At 45.7% G+C, this 19,071-nt stretch overlaps 1 protein-coding gene and 1 pseudogene across 2 annotated transcripts in view; both read right to left on the bottom strand.

The window, feature by feature from the left end:
* The window catches only part of ADGRL3 (adhesion G protein-coupled receptor L3), a 643,333-nt gene that overhangs the window by 182,128 nt on the left and 442,134 nt on the right, over positions 1-19,071 (bottom strand). The window contains exons 11-14 of one of the 2 annotated variants that reach the window (XM_015412493.1): positions 15,181-15,364; positions 8,943-9,065; positions 4,737-4,945; positions 3,631-3,807 (exon numbers count right to left, since the gene is read on the bottom strand). In XM_015412493.1, coding sequence (XP_015267979.1) covers positions 3,631-3,807; positions 4,737-4,945; positions 8,943-9,065; positions 15,181-15,364 — 693 coding nt within the window. The remainder of the gene's footprint in view (positions 1-3,630; positions 3,808-4,736; positions 4,946-8,942; positions 9,066-15,180; positions 15,365-19,071) is intronic. The other variant, XM_015412494.1, reaches the window with a different exon arrangement.
* LOC107111517 lies at positions 16,706-17,075 on the bottom strand (annotated as a pseudogene).

Raw genomic sequence — 19,071 nt, 5'->3', positions numbered from 1 at the left:
ATCGCCAACGATATTAATTGCACTTTACTGTTTTGTATCGCCAACGATATTAATTGCACTTTACTGTTTTGTATCGCCAACGATATTAATTGCACTTTACTATTTTGTATCGCCATCATCTTAATGCTTTTAATTGATGTATCTGTAATTTTATAAGAAGTATATTGTTTTATTAGTTTTATGGGAGCCGCCCTGAGCCCGCCTTTGGCGGGGGGGAAAGACAAATCGATAAATAAAATAAATTTCTGACTTTGTTTTTGGTGCAGTCAGAATTTGGAAAAAAAACCTTTCTCTACTCATCCTATGGTTATGAAGCCAATATTTATCATATTTACTTGCAAGGAAGATGGCACAGAATGTAAGATGACCTCCCCTTTAAAATGTATGCAATTTTTAAAAATTATTATTGGACATAACTGTAACTTATATGGAAATGTAAGATGACCCTGTCTTTTTGTTTTGTTTCCTTTTCTCTGACGGCATACCTGTGAATAAACCTACTGTTACATTTGACTAAATACTGTATATATGATGAAAACTGGACTGGTTTCAGGTAGCAACCTCTCCCCCAAACTTAAAAGATTTGGAAATGAAATCAAAGCCTCAAACGACAAGTAATGCCCAGGGGGTTTTTTAGTGCCTCACCGCAGATCAAGAACGGTCTGTGTGAGTGTATGTGAGAGCCAGTTTGGTGTAGTGGTTAAGAGTGGTGGACTCTAATCTGGGAGAACCGGGTTTGATTCCCCACTCCTCCACATGCAGCCAAGCTGGCTGAACTTGGGTCAGTCACAAGTTCTCTCAGAGCTGTTCCCTCAAGGGCAGTTCTCTCAGAGCTCTCTCAGCCCCACCTCCCTCACAGGGTGTCTGTTGTGGGGAGGGGAAGGGGAAGGAGCTTGTAAACCGCTCTGAGACTCCGAGTGAAAGCCGGGGTATAAATCCAATCTCTTCCTCTTCTTCTATGTACCTTTTTTGCCTTTTGTGCATTTAAAATCTCTCCTCGGCTACCTTCTCACAAGGGGGGGGGGACCACCTATCTTCAACCATGCAGGTGAGAAAGCAGCTTGGGGTAAGCGGACAAAAACCAGGACCATCCTTCTGTCCATGCTGCTCTCAGTATTGCAGCCTCCCTATGGACGCTTTGCATTTAAAAAAGAAAGAAATTTCCAAGAGAGGGGGGAAAAAACACCACGTAACAGAGTATCCTGTTGTTCAAGCCGTCATTAGCGTTACAGCTGGTCTCGGATAACTGCAAAGGGAAATATAATTAAGCCGTCGCTGAGAACAGCTGCAAGTCTCTGCTGCAATTCTTGGCTGTCTGGGTTGAGTCATCCCTCAGGAATGTACAGTTCTGCATTAAAAATGGACATCCATATTTGCAGAGGAAGGACATCCACTTTCAAGGCATAAAAAGACACCATCTGAACAGATAAGGGGGATAATGGAAGGTTTAGGTCTACTCCCCAATTACAAGTTACAGGGGCAGCCCACAGAGGATCTTCCTAAATCCAGACATGGGACATCTCAAGAGTCAGATTGGTGGCTGCAGGAACAGTGTGTGTGTGTATTAGGGGAGGATAATTCTACCTGTTCTGGGCATGTCAGAAGTATCTCGTTAATCCATGCCAGGAGAAATATAGAAGAGTGTTGTTTGAGATTATGACGGATTACCAGGGCTTTTTTTGTAGAAAAAGCCCAGCAGGAACTCATTAGCATGATAGGCCACACCCAACAGCAGAAACTCATTAGCATATTAGGCAACACCCCTGACAGCACAGCTCATTGGCATATTAGGCCGCACCCCCATGTTACCAGAAGTGTGCTCATCCAGCCACACCCACCTTTTGTTTCTTATTCTGTTTATCCTGTTTGTTGTCAAAACCCAGGGCTTTTTTTGTAGCAGGAACTCCTTTGCATGTTAGGCCACACACCCCTGATGTAGCCAATCCTAATGAGTTTCTGCTGTTGGGTGTGGCCTACTATGCTAATGAGTTTCTGCTGTTGGGCGTGGCCAACTTGGAAACCAGCCGGAACTCCGTTCCTGTGCGTTCCTGCCCAAAAATAGCCCTGGGGATTACTACATTGAGCCTTTATTCAACCAATCGTCCCCCTATACTCTGGAAACCCTGGCTCTTTTGCTCAGTGATAACTATCCCAAGATCACTCCAGCAGTTGCAAAATTTGTCTCAGTCCTTTTAGCCCTTGCGTCTAAGAAATAATAAGTGTTTCCTGCTGCTCAAGATTCGTGAAGCAATGAGCTTCTAAGGGTACAAAAGGAAAGGAAAGAGCTTCTGAACTCCTTCTGATTTCCGAACACTTGAGGAAGTGGAGCACCGACATGTTGGATGCTGCATCCAGAACGAATGCTTTGGAGGACAATCAGAACCAAGGGAAAGACATCGGGAGCTGCATGGCAGCAACAAAAGAAACGCTAAATTCATAGGATCACACCATTGAATCTGAAATTTAGAAGCCACTTTTCGAGAAATTACAACAGCTTTGGATCAAACTGGATGTGATGAGGAAGGCCTGCGTCTACCCCGTCCATGCATAAAGTATGGTGGTGGTGGTGGTGGTGAGGGGGTACTTTCTGCAGCACACCTGAAGGGATGTGTGTGTGTGGGGAGCTACTTGGCCCCTTTCTCACCCCATGCTTTATCACTTCAGGTACTTCCAGTATCAAATCTAAGCTGTGATACCAGTGCTCAGGATGCTGGAATGAGGGGGGGGGGTAAAGGCAGAGAATGGGGGAAGCTCCAATTCTTCTCTCCCACTGACTCCTTTTGAAGTTGCAGACAGAAGCCTCCTTCATTTGTGTCAACAGGAACGGTACAGAAATACACCAGGGTAACAACAATAACCCTTAATGGCGTATCACAACATCACAAACAGGCTTGTATACCAGTGTACGAGAACCAATCTTGAAAAGCAATGAAGTTGGCAAAAAGTAACAAAAGGCCGCAAGGGGTCAGAAAGCAATTTTTTCTCCAAGTCAGTTTGGCTGGAGATGCTGGAGGTTTTTTGTCATCTTCTGGGCGTGGAGGTGTCGGGGGGGGGGGGGAGGGGGAGTATTTGTGAATTTCCTGCATTGTGTTGGGCTAGATGACCCTAGAGGTCCCTTCCAACTCTATGATTCTAAGGCAAGATCCCTGCCACTTCTGTTAGCACATGGGACTCAGGCTTCAAAGTGTCACTCTTGGATAGGGTTCTCATTAACTCATCCAAGGCAAGGGTTTACCCATCTCCATCCCAGATTTCCTGCCCTTGAACTGAGCAGTGGGAGAAAAAAAAAATAGCCTCCACATAGTGCCGCTAGGAATTTCCCCTATTCTCCATGGTAAAGACCACAGTGAAGGTGACCCAGAGGTGGCATCACATCCTCCCCAAAGTGTAACATCCTCAGGCACCACCAAAATCTCCCTGCGTTTGCCAAGGCAGGGTTGGGAAGCCTATTCTTGGAGAGAGAACAGGATTTCCAGGTATGCGTTCCATCAAGAATCATCCTGAGAACTGGTGCAGTTGTCTTTGACTTGGAATCACCTTTGCTTAATAACTTGAGAGATATTCATCTCAATAAGCAACCTAGCTGCTGGGAGATGAACCCATCCTTTCCCCGGCATCAGCCATCCCTACCTTCACTTCCACATGGGCCATCAGGACGGCAAAGTTGGTTAAGTGGTTACAGGAGCACGTGGTGTGTGTCTTGTTGGTTGTCAGGAGTCGACATCCTTGCGTTGACCAATACCCTGTCATTGTGCGTTTAGAATAGCTCCAGAATGAACAGTTAGGGTTGAAATTTTCCTCTGACTGCTATAGGGAAGAAATAAATGCATGTAATGGAAACACTTAAGTATTAAAACACACATTATGTTCTCCCAGCCACCAGCAACAGAGGTTGATCTTACAAATTCTACTTGTGCACATCTAAGAATGATCACTACCTTTCTCACTTCAGTACAATGCAGCCTTAATTCTTTGTTCCTGGTTTGTTTTGGTCAAAAACCAACAAGGCCCTACAGAACGAACTTGCTATTCGCATTGCGAAACTGAAAATTCGTTACTGTACAATGTTCGTTACAGAAGTGCTCAAACTTGGTAATCTGAATCATGGCCACCAAAACCAGCATTTACTCTCTTCCTAGTAGCCAAGATACAAAAAAATTACACAAACAGAGACTAAAACAGTTGCCTACCCCAAGCCCTTGGGAGGGAATGACTATAAATCAAATAACTCAGTTTCATTTCAAACAGATCATTACGTAGAACAATGTTTGAGTCCAGTAGTACCTTTAAGACAAAGTTTTGTTCAAGGTATAAGCGTTCATGTGAATGAGCACTTCTTCAGATACATGCACACGAAAGCTTATACCTTGAATTAAACTTCGTTGGTCTTAAAGGTGCCACTGGAAGCAAACTTTGTTCTGCTGCTTCAGATCAACACGCTACCCACCTGAATCTATTTTCATGGAAGATGATTATGTAATGTTGATATTAACAATCAAATGATGGATTCTACACAAGAGAGAGCACATTGTTACCCCTTACACATGCACACACAAGGCATTTCCCATAAGATATCTACTAAACACAATCTAAAAGCACTCATTCAGAATTAACTGGGATCCATAGCACCTTGACTAAGAGAAGTGATGCAGGCACGAAAAACAGAAAATGTTTTATGTGTTTTTTTAAAGGTAAAAAGGAAAAACAAACCAGGGTGAAATACGTGATTACCTTACCTTGATGTGCCTGACTGTGAACACGACAGGATCAGCCAGATAAACCTTATTGCTGAATTCTTTATTTATTGCCGCAGTGATAATGGGAGAATTCACAATGACCGAGTGATTGGTAGACATGGCTTCCATTCCCAGCTTCATGCTGGCGTTCTCTGTGGACAGGTAGGGGCCCAGGTTGTTGTACAGGACAAAAGCCACCCTGATTTCACCTGGAAAAGAGGAAAGGAGCTCTCCTTTCATTCCCATAAGCTCATTTCTCAGCACCGGATAAAATTCGTATGCAGCAGAAAATACTCTGTTATCTCAAAGTATCCTCTCAGTTTTGAGAGGAAGTGTCTTAATTGAAAGTACTAGAATAAAGAGAGTCTATTACTGTCTACCATAGATCCACGAATTTCAGCCTCTCATTATTTTTAAAGAAAAGCACCATCTTCCTATAACTCTCCCAAAGCTCCAGGTTCCAAAATTATCTTCTATGATTCTTTATTGAAAATTATTGGTATAATACCAGAACTCAGCTGATGCTTTACTTTCCCCTAGTTTGGGATTATTATTATTTTTTGAAATCTAAGGATTCATATGAACTTGGTGATGTCAGTTTCCCCCCCGCCCCCCTTTTATACCATAATAGACATATATTGATCTCATAGTGTTCTGGGGCGGCGGGAGACAGGGGACATGAACTGAATATAACTGAATCAGCATGCCACAGTGTAACTGTGAGGCCCAATGATAACGATATCTTTTTGGAAAATTCTTCCACAGCTATGTTTGATGCAGTATTTCATATGCTGTTCTGGACTTGCATACATTTTCAAAAACCCTCTCCCACTGGAGCAGTTTGGGAGAAGAAATATTTAATGGGAGTGTAACGAAAAGAAATAATCTTAACTGTCTTCTCTCTCCGACAACATTCAACACTTCCTTTAAGGAATTAATGTAAGTCTGTCAACGCTAGAGCTGTGCCATCTGGGCGCAGAGCAAATCTGATTTTTTTTATCCTCCAGTTTTATCCTCAAAATTGCGTTATCCCATATAATGTTAATGTTAAGATCTCAATAAAGCGGGGGGGGGGGGGGGGGAGATCTAAGGCCAGTCAATCTTTGTCTCAATAAAGCTTTACCCTCCTATCAGCAAAAAGGGGGAAACGATGCTGAACTACTTTTCCAGGCTGTTGTAAAGATGGCAATGAGATAATGTATGCAAAATATATTCAGGCTGCGGTCACACGTAACAGAAGCCACACAAGTGAGACGGAAAACAGCCGGAGTTTCCGGGCGCGATCTCACCAGCACATCTGGGAAGCGTAGCACTCCCGTGGCTCAACTGAGGCTTCCAGCCGAAACTGCGTGGCAAAAAACTAGTACCTTGGAGGTACTAGTTTCCGGAAACTGCGGGGCAAGGGCGGGCGTCTGATCGCGTTTCCGGAGGCATCCGGCGCCCGCCCATGTCCCCTTGCAAATAAGGTGTTTTTTTTTTTGTCCAAGTCTCTGTGGATGCGCATGTGCACCCAACGGAGCATGCGCATTTGTCATGTACACAAAAATAAACAACAATTTGCCGCGGCGCGCGCTTCTTCGTTGTGCGCCGGCTTGTCCTGTGATCGGCACCTCTCCCTTGCCATGGAACCTCCACGGTACCTCCACGGTACCTCCACAGGAGGTCTGATCACGTAACTGCGCAGTAGTTTGCCCCAGGGCAAACAGCCACGCTTCTCCTCTGCAGTTTCCTGCCCGTGTGACCGGGGCCAAAATACTTTAAAATCATGACATCTAATAAGGTCAGGCGGCTAGCCCTCACCATGCCATTCACAAATCAAACCACCCACAGAAAAGGTGTGTGTGGGGTCTCTCTATACTCAGGGTCTTCAGAAAAACATTACTGAGAATTAACTAAAGAAAGAAGGGAAAAGCAAAAACAAATCGTCTTGCAGAAAACTTCATATACTCCAAAGGCACTGAATGCTTAGCTTGTGGAATCTGGAAGGGCAAGAGTTTGGGGTATGGTGAGGATTTCTGACTAGTTCCTGTTGGATATTGTAACTCTGTAAGCAAGAGGATCTGGGAGGAAAAGGGTTAAGAGAATTCTCTCAGTCGGCAATTGGCCCCACCCTCTCATCAGTTCGATGTTGAGCCTTGTGAAGAAATGCATTTTCTCCTGGGAGGCTGGCAAGCAGGAAGTCCATCAATTGCTTTCCAGGCCCACCTGTTAAGAAATGCTAATGGGCCTAGAAGGAAAGACAAAGGGATGGTCAAGCCCCCCCCCCTCCAGGCAGGGAACAGAGTTTGGAGGGCTTTAGCCTAGAACAGCTGAGGAATAATCTCCAGGAACAGAATGGAGGAGATGCCTCTTCGACCTGGGCTGACAGGGGTCAAGTGGGAGGGGAACCAGTGATGATAAAATCTCAGTGAAATAGGAAATATCTCTCTTTCCTTTGGGATGCAGCGTTCAGGAGAACTCTGACCTGAGGTTTGCAAGCAGGCAACCATTAACTATGTGGTTGGACTCGACATCTGAAGTGAGCCTGAAGGTAATGGTAACTCCGTAGATATCTGTAAGTTCCTAAGCTAAAGAGCCTGTCCTATTTTAACAGCTGATAGGACAAGTATAGAGAGAGGGACAGAGGATATGTGTTTTTCTACCAAAATCTTTTCTATCCCTTGCTCAGATTTGAAGCTGTGCTAAAAGTGCGCTTGTAAAGTTTTTCTTTTTAATAAATACTTTATAACTTTTGATGCTGGGAGTGATTCTCTGTACTACATAGACCTCCACTGTTTCAGAGACACTATTTTAAAAAGGGGCTCCAGGCAATGTTCCCTCTAAGCTGTGTAGCCCTGTGAGCAAAAATTCTACTTTGTGAGCTGCTGGCATTAAAGTTGTGAGCAGGTGATTTGGCTACTGCATAAATTAGTCTGCTCTGGAGCCATCCTTCCTGAGCTAAGACAAAAATGTGTGAGCCACAGGCTAAAAAACTGTGAGCTAGCTCACACTAACTCAGCTTAGAGGGAACACTGGCTCCAGGGAGTTGGCAAGCGGCTCTTCCTCCAAAAGCACCCAAGGCATTAATTTGTCTCCGTGGTGGCCAGGCACTAGGTAGTGGGAGACACAGAGGCAAGTCCTCAGAACTTGGAAGGGAAGCTGGGAGTTCTGTCCCTCCCAGCAGGCAATTCCTTGAAAAAGGGCAGGTGGTGGTAGCAGCTACCCTATAGTGAAAGAAAAAGAACCTCCAGGGAGTTGGGAACCCCAAGGAGGTCAGGACAGAAATGGGGCCTGCAGGCTGGAGCAGGGATGTTCTGCCACAAGCCAGTTTGGTGTAGTGGTTAAGTGCGCGGACTCTAATCTGGGAGAACCGGATTTGATTCCCCACTCCTCCGCTTGCAGCTGCTGGATGACCTTGGGCAAGCCATAGTTCTAACAAGAGCTGTCCTTGTAAGGACAGTTCTTGAAAGAGCTCTCTCAGCCCCACCTGCCTCACAGGGTGTCTGTTGTGGGGAGGGGAAGGGAAAGGGGTTTGTAAATTGCTCTGAGATGCTGAGTGAAGGGCGGGGCATAAATCCAATCTCCTCTTCCTCCTCTTTGGCTGTTGATTGCCTTCTGTTTCATCTTATATAGAACCTCTCTTCTTCACCCTCTTACCTGGGCTTGGAGGTGTAGTGAGTTATCCTTTTTGAAGTTAATTGTTCACAATAAGTTAAGTGTACCTGCATGAATATGTCATGTAAGATGTGCTTCTATTTTTGCAAGTAAAATTGCTCTCGTTACCATTGGAGTCACATCATCTTTGTAATTTGTTTGAGCAGCATTTTCCCCTTAACTGGGAAACGTGGAGAATTGGGGATAATGAGAAAAAGCTTCTGTGCTTCCAAGGCAAATGATAGGTTTATAAAAAAAATATTTAACACAATAGTTCCAACCTCCCATGATTCTTCACAGCCCCCCAGCTTATACCATACTAATGTCATCACTGGTAGTGACACAAGGAATTCAAATTTGCTACTCTCCCGATGTTATCTTTAATGCCCTAGAAGTCACTGCAGCATGTCTCTGCCCTATGCAGGACACGATGATGTGGCTTCTTCCTACACTAGCTGTGGCTCTTTCCTGGGAACTGAAGTAATGCTGGTGAGGCAAGAACTACCAGTGTGGTGGTTTCATACTTCTGATGCTACCGTGCGGTGTGATTCCCCTGCAAAGTGCCAAACTCACCATTTCGGCCATTCTGCTTCAACGTGTTCGCTGAGAGCTGGATGGTGCTGCCGTGCCCAGTGTTCTGTGGAAACTTCAGGTCTTCCAGGTTCCCGTCTGTGCTCAGCCGTGCAACTTCAAGTTCTGTTTGCACAGAAGAGGTAGAAAACGGCATGTACACACAAAGGACGTAACAGATCAAAAACCACAGGAAAAACCGTCCAGAAGCAATATTATGATGAATCTTTTGATTTCGTTTTCGACTTCAACACACCGCCAAAGAATGAAATTTGAGTCTGGTAGCACCTTAACGACCAATGAAATTTCCCAAAGCTTTTGTGAGACATCACTTACTTTATCAGATCTGGCAAAGTAAGCTTTGATACATGAAAACTTACACCCTGGAAAATTTTGTTGGGCTTAACAATGCTACCATACTCAGATTTTGTTCTTCAGAGAGAGAGAGAGAGAGAGACAAAGAGAGAGAGAGAGAGAGAGAGAGAGAGAGACAAAGAGAAAGAGAGAGAGAGAGAGAGAGAGAGAGAGAGAGTGTCATGCAGTGTCATTCTGAGTAGTATCCCACTGAAGCCACTGGAATTAGTTGACTGTAACTTCTGAAAAAGCCCCACTGCTTAATGGGGGCACAGTCACGACCAACGCTCCCTCAGTTTTGCTCTGGAGCCCTCCTTCCTGAGCAGAGACCAAAGTGTGTGAGCCGGAGGCCAAAAAACGGTGAGCTAGCTCGCACTAACTCAGCTTAGAGGGAACATTGGTCACGACTAACTTACTGGAACAAGAACAGCGGTACTGTTGTAGCTACTGCAAACATAAACACCACATAAAGATGAACAGAGCTTTGGGCTCCTTTCATGACTTCCTCCTGAAGAAGGTTTAGATTTAATTCAAAGCTGCAAAGAAGAACTCCTCTTTCATGTTCCACAAAGTCAACAAAATTCTCCAGTGAGCACGCTACTGTAAGTGACCCAAGCAAAAACGGAGACCAGTGAGCATTTTGGCTAGCGGAGCCTGGTGTTTTGTTTTTCCCCCCACCGGCACTGCACAGCTGTGACGGGATGAAAAGAGGAGAGCTAATCCTTCATTGTGGGCACTGTATAATGGGGGTGTACATTTTTCATCAAGTTTACTGAAGCGCTGTATATCATGCTAAGCCTTAGGGATAGGAGAAGGTATAAATTGAAATAAATCTTTTGGATTAGGTGTAACTAAAGAGAGGCAATTACATTACATTAGAAATCGGCTTCCTTGAGAAATGGGGTTCACAGTCCTATCAGATGTACATAAATTATGGAGCCAGAGACAACGGCGTACGGTCTACGACTCCATGGAGGATTCTTACTCACCAGAAACTTTACACGAGTGAACTTTGTTAGCCAGTATCCCAAGGAGTTTCTGAGTAAAGCGCAAAATGCTTTCTGAGAGGCTTGTTGGCCAGTCTTAAGATTCACAAGCGCAACGCTGGAGCCTTTCGCAACGGGGGAACCAAATCTTGCTCCAGGGCAGCCTCACAGAACTTAATAGTGTGCGAGTGGACTAGTGCCAACAATTGATTCTTAGCCTAGATTGCCATGCTATTACTGACAATTTTAGTGCCTAAAACCTTCCAATCGCAGACCTTAGCAAAGCAAACTACTAGTATAGTCCAATTTCCTAGGTAAATAACATAATTTTATGTTTGCCGAATGGGATTCCGGATGCACAAAACGTCATTATTTCTAGAGAACACGGACTTGTTTGGCTTTTGTATTCTGTGGTGCTCAAAGTCACGCTGGGAAAGAATTCTCCACAAAAGAGTTCCAATGCCCAACGGGCACCATCAGCAGCGAGCCTCCTGTTGAGCTTCTGTACAAGACTGGCATCTAGAAATGCCAGCGGGCAAAAGAGGAGGGAGTGAAGGACATGGGCACATACAGAGCAGCTGCCTTTGTTGTCCCGAGGACGAGATGGAAAGGGCAGAAAGAGTGACTGGAGTGCAAGTCGGCCCAGAAGAAGGGCAGACTCTGTTCTGGTAAGAAAATGTTATTTCAGGCAAGTCAAAATTACGATCCCTTTCTGACAGTCTAGCCAATAAACCCCCTCCCCGAGGGAGGGCTCTGAGCTGTGCTTGGCCCAGAGCAGAGAGGTTCTCCTGCTCTCACCAGTCCATTTCTTCTCTGGCTTGAGGAGTCCTGGTGAATGTTGTAGGCTATGTTCTGTACCATGACTAGGCAGGTCAATTTTCCTTCTCTCGTGCTCAGTGTGAGGCTACTTTACCAGGGAGTAGGTTTTTCCGCATTCCACTTTTCCTCGCTTGTGTGTTCCTGTCGCTTTGGGTTTTTCCCTGTTCCGCATGCGTTTCGCTCCCTCTAGTGGTTGATTTGATATTACAGCACTCTATGTCCGGCATATCTCCCAGAAGATTTGAACTGCAGGTTTTTACGCTGGACATAAAGCAGTGTAATATCGAATTGACCACTAGAGGGAGCAAATCACATGTGGGACAGACGCCCCCCCCCAAAAAAAGCAACAGGAACACACAAGCAAGGAAAATGAGAATGCAAAACCCCCCAATGTCTTAAGACTGCTGCAAGCATGTATCCACATGGGCAGACATGCTGGTTCCCAACGTTTCATCAGACCCTGGCTTGACTAAGAAAAAGAACACAGAGGCAGGCGTAAGAATGGAATGGCGGTCTCCCTGGGGGCATATCCAGTCCCTACCCTGTTGGTGCCCCCCAAATGCGTATCATCCATAAAAGTGAAAGGCAAAGCAATTAACGGTTGTGAGGGTTTAGGAGGGAAAACTGCCCACTGCTCTCAAGACCGGGTTATTCTGCTTCCACCAAAAGGGATCCCATACTGGATGGGTGGGGAGGGGAGAGAGTACCATGCATCACTACGACCCACCAGAGGTTCTTGTCTTATGCAACCTCTCCATATTCCCAAGGGCACCATGATGGCAGAAATTTTTAACTAGTCATTAATACACAGGGCTTTTTTTGTAGAAAAAGCCCAGCAGGAACGCATTAGCATAATAGGCCACACCCAACAGCAGAAACTCATGAGCATATTAGAACACAGCCCTGACAGCACAGCTCATCAGCATATTAGGCCACACACCCATGTTACCAGAAGTGTGGTCATCCAGCCACGCCCACCTTTTGCTTCTTATTCTGTTGACCTTGTTTCTGGTCAAAACCCAGGATCTTTTTTTGTTGCAGGAACTCCTTTGCATGTTAGGCCACACACCCCTAACGTAGCCAATCCTAATGCATTTCTGCTGCTGGGTGTGGCCTATTATGCTAATGAGTTCCTGCTGGGCGTGGCCAACTTGGGAGCCAGCCGGAACTCCGTTCCTGTGCGTTCCTGCCACAAAATAGCCCTGTTAATACACTTGATGAAATTAAGTTCTGACTTGGAGGAAGAATCGACAATCCCGTCAAGTTAGCAGACACCCAGCCGTGACCCAGATAGCCCAGGCAAGCCCGATCTTGTCAGAACTTGGAAGCTAAGCAGGGTCGACTCTGGCAAGGACTTGGATGGGAGACCTCCTTGGAATACTAGCAGTCGGGAGGGCAGGGGCGGGCTTTATTCAACCGCCTCTCTGAATATCCTCCAGGCCCCCAGTAGGGGTCAGTCACCAGAGGTCGCCATGAGGCACACAGTCAGTCACCAGAAGTCGCTATCACTCTCACACACAGATGGAATTTTTTTTAAAACCCAAGAAGTTAGAAGACGCCCAAGGAAAACAAACAGATCGAGAAAGCGAAAGAGACACAAATAAGTATGAAATTTAAAAAAAAAACAGGCTTGGGAGGACAGCCAGACAAACAAGGCCTAAATGACCTAAGTGAACATCCCCAATAGCCTGACAGATAAAGCCTGCCTGTATTTCCCAGAAATCTCATCAAGAACAAAAAGGGGGAAAGGCAGGGGTCATTTGGGGGGGGGGCCGGGGGGGGACGCCATCCCCCCGGGTGAGGGGCGGGAGGGCAGAGCCTGGAGCTCTCTGCTGGTGCCCGCTGGAGGTCGCCGCCGGCTGTGGGGAGGACACACTTCCGGTGATGTCAGGGGGTGTAGCATATGCTAATGAGTTATGCTAATGAGTCCCCCTATCTCTTTTTCTACGAAATGACCCCGGGGGAAAGGGAATTGGTAGGAAAGAAAGAGAGACATCAGGGAAGAGCTGTGCCCTCCAGAAATTTCAAATGAAAAGGAGGAAGAAAGAGTAGATAACAATTAGATAAGCACAATGGATGCATAGATTCCATTTAAGAGGTAACAGGAATGGATTTAAAACGAAGGAGAAGAGAATGACAGTTAAAAAGAATAAAGAAGGGGAAATTGTTGAAGCAAAAGGTTTCAAACAAAGAAGAGGGAATCTGCTCAAGAGGACAGGAGGAAAGAAAGAAACAGACGTGGTAATGGGAGTAGAGAAAAATAAATGTTTGATTATATGGAAGAAGAAATCACAGAAGAAAGCTATCTAGAACCATAAAGTGAGAATGGAGAAGAAATGTAATATCCCAAAATAATTCCTCAAAAGGCTCGGGAGAAAAGGAATGACAGGGAGGAGAAGGAGCCTGAAGAGGTGAAGCTGAAACAGGAAAGAGGTTTTAGGAAAGAATTACAAATAAGGGAAGAAAAGTTAAATTGCTGAGCTTGAGGCAGACAAGAAGGAAGAAAGCATGAAGTTGAAAAATAAAAATAATCCTGAGCTTATGCCAGAGATGTTCTGTGGAACAAGTAAAAAGGCGCGGAGATAATGAACAGTCGGGAGTACGCCAAAGTTGAGGGGGGAAAAGACTTTGTGATTGGGAACACAATGGAACAAACTAATTTAATGAGACAGGAAGCACTGAAGTAAATATGGCAGCGTCAACAGAGGAAGCAGCTAAGAAGACAGATCAAGAGAAAGATATTTAGGGATCTTCTCGTTATCCAGTGATTGAAAGTCCTGAAAAAGGATGAGAACCACCGGAAAGAATTCTAAAGAAGTGTAAATGTAACTAAATTGTGACCTCAGAGGGGAAAGGGGAAATAGCAAGCCCAACAATAGAAGAAGGGAGAAAAAGAAAAAAAACCCTGAGATCCACCATGTTACTAGCTGTTTGAGCAGGTCATAGAAACTAAAAAAAAATTGTTGTGCAGAAACATTAGAATTGGAATCTAGATGAAATTAAGGGAGCAATCCTAAGCAGATCTTCTCATAAACGGTCCCATTTTCTTTTTCTTTTTCTTCTTTTTTTTGGGGGGGGGGTATTTGTTCAATATGTGCATGTGTGTGCGTGTGCGCACCTGGAAGTCATGGCGACCTCTGGTAACTGATCCCTACTGGGGGCCCAGAGGATATTCAGAGAGGTGGCTGAATAAAGCCTGCCCCTGCCTCCTGCCCCTGGTATTCCAAGGAGGTCTCCCATCCAAGTACTTGCCAGAGTCGATCCTGCTTAGCTTCCGAGATCTGATGAGATCGGGCTTGCCTGGGCTATCTAGGTCAGGGCAGTGTTCCATTTTATTCAATGGGGCTTACTCCCAGGAAAGGGTTCTCAGGACTGCAGCCGAAAACGAAGACGACAGCAGCAGAAGCAGATGTTATGTGCTTCTCCCTGGCATTTCTTTCTTTGTGGGAAAACTGTTGACAGGTGGGTGATAATGCTAAACCAGCTAGATGCTTGCTGATGAGTTTCCCCCACCACCACCAATATCAGCTACTCTAGAACCCAGCAAAGGCATTTTGCTGGCAATACCAAAGCTTTTCTGTGGCTTCTTGAAATTCTTTGGCCAGCTCTCCTAAGCAAGAGCCTCCAATTCTCCCTGGACATTAGCTGAAATAAAACCAAATGGACAACTTTTCTTCCAGAACGGGGCCTGCACTGCTGGCAGGTTCCACACAATTCTCTCCCACCCCCCCAGGCGGTAACTGTGAAAACTAGGTCACTCTCGCAACCCCAAACAACTGCTTTAAATTAGTTGTTCTCAGCTAAGTAAGCAGCAACCCAACTCGGGTTGCCAGTTCTGCGTTGGGAAGTACTTGGAGATTTTAGAGGCGGAGCCTGAGGAGGGCGGGGTTTGGGAAGGGGAGGGACTTCAATGGGGTATAATTCCATTCCGTCCACCTTCCAAAGCTGCCATTTTCTCCAGCTGATCTCTGTTGACTACAGATCAGTTGTAACAGCGGGGGATCTCCAGCCATCGCTTGGAGGTTAGCAACTCTAAACACCACAGCCGAGCAAACACCACCAACAAGGCAATCTCTACTTACGAATGTTGTCGGTGCTCTCCCTCACGATATCAGTCTTGAGAAGGTTGTCGGCCAACACGAAGGCACTCTCCTCCACGGTGTCCAGTAACATGGTTGCTGCGCGCAGCTGATCGCTGGCCGGTAGGTCCCTCCAAGCGTTCAAAGCTTGTGGCTGGAGGAGGTTATTGACAGTCTCAACCATAGCCTGGGAAGAGGAGGAACAAGGTTGATTCCCAGAGAGCCTCTTGCGAACACTAGGTTCCTGCTGCCCATCCTGCAGGAACCAGGCATTCTTCAAACTCAGGTTTATCAGCAAAGCGGAGCTGGGTTACACCCGATGTCAGTATCTCTTGTAAAACCAGGTTAAGGATCAAACTAGATAGAACAGGGCAGCCATGTCTGTTCATTTGTCATGTACCAATTGGAGTATCCGAGTCAATTTACCACCAAATGGAGGCCCGGGAGAAGTGAACTCTTCCCTCACCTCGCCTCCCTTCACTTCCTTGCTTCAGGCACTGTTTCCCCCCCATTAGTCTGATTTTGGAGCCCAGGTGGAGAGGAAAGTGCCCAGAGTGAAGGACTAATGGGGAGGTAGGGTCAGCCGCCCTCACCTGTGCACCCTTTGAAATCATTAACGTTTGACCTCACTCCCTGCTCATCAGCGAACGGGGACACAAACGAGGGAAAGAAACATGACCTTTCCTGCCATGTCCCGAGTAATAGCATTCAAATACTATTTCCCACAGGTCAGCAGGTACTGGTGAGGAAAATGCACAACATTTCCAACAAGTCCATTCAGTAAAAAGAGTCAACCTCGAGGCGCTGGTTTATATCTTCCTTTCGAGTATACCATTTTGGCAACTTTTGGAGTACAAACTTCCAGAAGATAAGATCCAGTTGGTCAGCCATGTTGGTCTGAAGCAGAACAAGAAATTTAGAGTCCAGTGGCACCTTTAAGACCAACAAAGGTTTATTCAAGGTATGATCTTTCGTGTGCATGTTGCGTGTGCCGTTCTAACGTATTTGATAAAGTGCGCGTGCACATGAAAGTGCATACCTTTTAAAAAAAAATTTCCCCAAATTATCTCACATTTTATTTAAGGCCAGGGCTCTTTTTGTAGAAAAAGCCCAGCAGGAACTCATTAGCATAATAGGCCACACCCAACAACATGGACTCATTAGCATATTAGGCCACACCCCTGACAGCACAGCTCATTACCACATTAGGCCGCACCCCCATGTTACCAGAAGTGTGGTTATCCAGTCACACCCACCTTTTGCTTGTTATTTTGTTTACCTTGTTTGTTGTCAAAACCCAGGGCCTTTTTTTGTAGCAGGAACTCCTTTGCCATGTTAGGTCACACACCCCTAATTGTAGCCAATCCTAATGAGTTTCTGATGTTGGGTGTGGCCTATTATGCTAATGAGTTCCTGCTGGGTGTGGTCAACTTGGGAGCCAGCCGGAACTCCGTTCCTGTGCGTTCCTGTCCAAAAATAGACCTGAGGAAAACCAAATGTACAAAATTATCTCCAGATCCCTGTGCATTTAATCTTCCTCCTCCTCCTCCCCCTCCTCCTCTTCATCCTGGTTAATCTGGAAGTAACGCAGCTCATAGCTTTCCTTGCTGTTGGTGACCACATGCAGCCAGTCGCGCAAGTTCTTCTTCTTCAGGTACCTCTTGGAAAAAGGGACCTCGGAGGGGACGGTGATCTTGCTTTTGCTTCTCTCGATGGTCACCAGCCCCACCCCCCAGGTCGCCAGCTTTCCCGTTTACTTTGATCCGCTCCTGGAGGCACTGCTCGAAGTTGGCTGCATCCATCATACCATCTTCTACTGGGTGGGTATAGTCCAGAGTGAATTTCAATACCTACTTCTTTTTGCCACCCTTTGTGGCAGGCTTCTTCGCAGGCGCCATGGCGGCAGCAACGAGAGGGGGAGAAAGGAATGGAAAGCTCATCCCTTGAATAAACCTTTGTTGGTCTTAGAGGTGCCACTGGACTCTAAATTTGTTAAACTTCCAGAAGGTATGAGTTAGATACATGGGGGGATCTCATAGTCATTCAAATTACTGTCTTTGGACTGCCTACAGTCTTCCTAAATGCTTGGCTGAACTCCAGTGACCAGCAAATAACCCAGGAGTGTTGCCCCCAGGGTACGTAGCTGAGCTGTAGTGGAGAGATGATAGCTTAAGAAAACACCCCACTCAAGGGAAAGGGGGAAAGGATTACTTCTCTTGCTCAGTGTATTCACAGTCACGAAACCTTGGTAAAATTGCATAATAAAACACCTGTGTTCCGAAATAGCACTAATATAAAAAACAACTTGAACAAATCTAGAGTCCGGTGGCACCATTAAGACCAACAAAGGTTTATTCAAGGGATGAGCTTTCGTGTGCAAAACTAAATACCTAAATAGCTAAACTAGAGAAAACTAAGTAACAAGCTAAGATATGTCTTTGCATACCTTAAAACATCTTATTCATCTTGTTGCATGTAAATTTGCTGTTCAGCCCGTCTATAAGTTTGAACTCTACCTTCCATTCCAGTGTATTTGAAAAAGTGTGCCTTGCTCATACGAAAGCTCATACCTTGAATAAACCTTTGATGGACTTAAAGGTGCCACGGGACTCTACATTTGTTCTACTGCTTCAGACTAACATGGCTGCCCACCTGAAACTATCAAAAACAACTGATTTCTCTGTTGAAATGAGTACTCCCATCTCAGTATGCAAGAACTCTGACATCTGGCTTTCTATAACGCATTTCCAAAAGTTTCAGTCTCCATTCCATTCCTGCTCTGAAGATGGAGGATCCTTGGCCAGTGGCACCATCAGGGTTGGATTTGGGGGCAAACGCCCTAGCGTCCTGGTTTACCAGGTCAACAGCCCCTTGCTCCAAAACAGCAGATTATAGCAAGGAAGCTCTACCAGACCCAGAAAGCATGAGTAACGGGACTGAGTCAATATGTACAAAATTAGGTTATACAACACGTGCTTATCTGTAGAGACAAAAGGATGGGATGAAACAAGCTTCACATTTGGAATATGCATCACCATTTAAAGGGATGGGGGTCCTCACAAGCTAAAATGACCTAACTGCACTACTGTCCAAGGTTTCTGCCTTTGGTGAGGCATACAGGAAGTATATGGGGTAGAGTCACACCAGGAGGAACAGCAACAAGACTCACGTAAGCCAAACTGTGTTCAGACAGGTAAGTCTGACCAAAACGGACTGACAGGTATTATTTACAGAACTATCTTCAGAACTGCCACTCTAATTTTTCCCCTCTCTGGACTCTCGGTTGAAAGCCCAGAGTACATGAACAGTCTACTGATTTGCCTTAAATGAAAAGCAGCATTAGAAGCTCTGATTGGAAGAAGAACAGAAGTGGGAATGGCCTCCAGTTTGGTGTAGTGGTTAAGTGTGCGGACTCTAATCTGGGAGAACCGGGTTTGATTCCCCACTCCTCCACTTGCACCTGCTGGATGACCTTGGGCAACCCATAGTTCTCTCAGAGCTGTTCTCTCAAGGACAATTCTCGAAAGAGCCCTCTCAGCCCCACCTACCTCACAGGATGTCTGTTGTGGGGAGGGGAAGGAAAAGGAGACTGTAAGCCGCTCTGAGACTCCTTTAGGTAGTGAAGGGGGGTACAATTCCAATATCTTCTTCTTCCTCCTCTTTCTCCTGAATGGACCAGCCTGTCAGTTAAAACCCTCTCCCCAAGCCTCGCTCTTTGTGCCCCAAGCTGAAGGGATGGGGGGGGGGTGCCAGCCAGGGACAAGGCTTTTTCATAGGGTTACCAACTCTGGGTTGGGAAATACCTGAAGATTTTTGAGGCGGAGCCTGAGGAGATCGGGGATTGGGGAGGGACTTCAAGGAGATATAATGCCACAGAGAAGACAGATAAATTGA

This window comes from Gekko japonicus, unplaced genomic scaffold, assembly GCF_001447785.1.
Source record: "Gekko japonicus isolate JY-2015 unplaced genomic scaffold, Gekko_japonicus_V1.1 scaffold74, whole genome shotgun sequence".
Classification (NCBI taxonomy): domain Eukaryota; kingdom Metazoa; phylum Chordata; class Lepidosauria; order Squamata; family Gekkonidae; genus Gekko; species Gekko japonicus.
The sequence above is the reverse complement of the archived record's forward strand: the minus strand, read 5'-3'. Positions and strand labels throughout refer to the sequence as shown.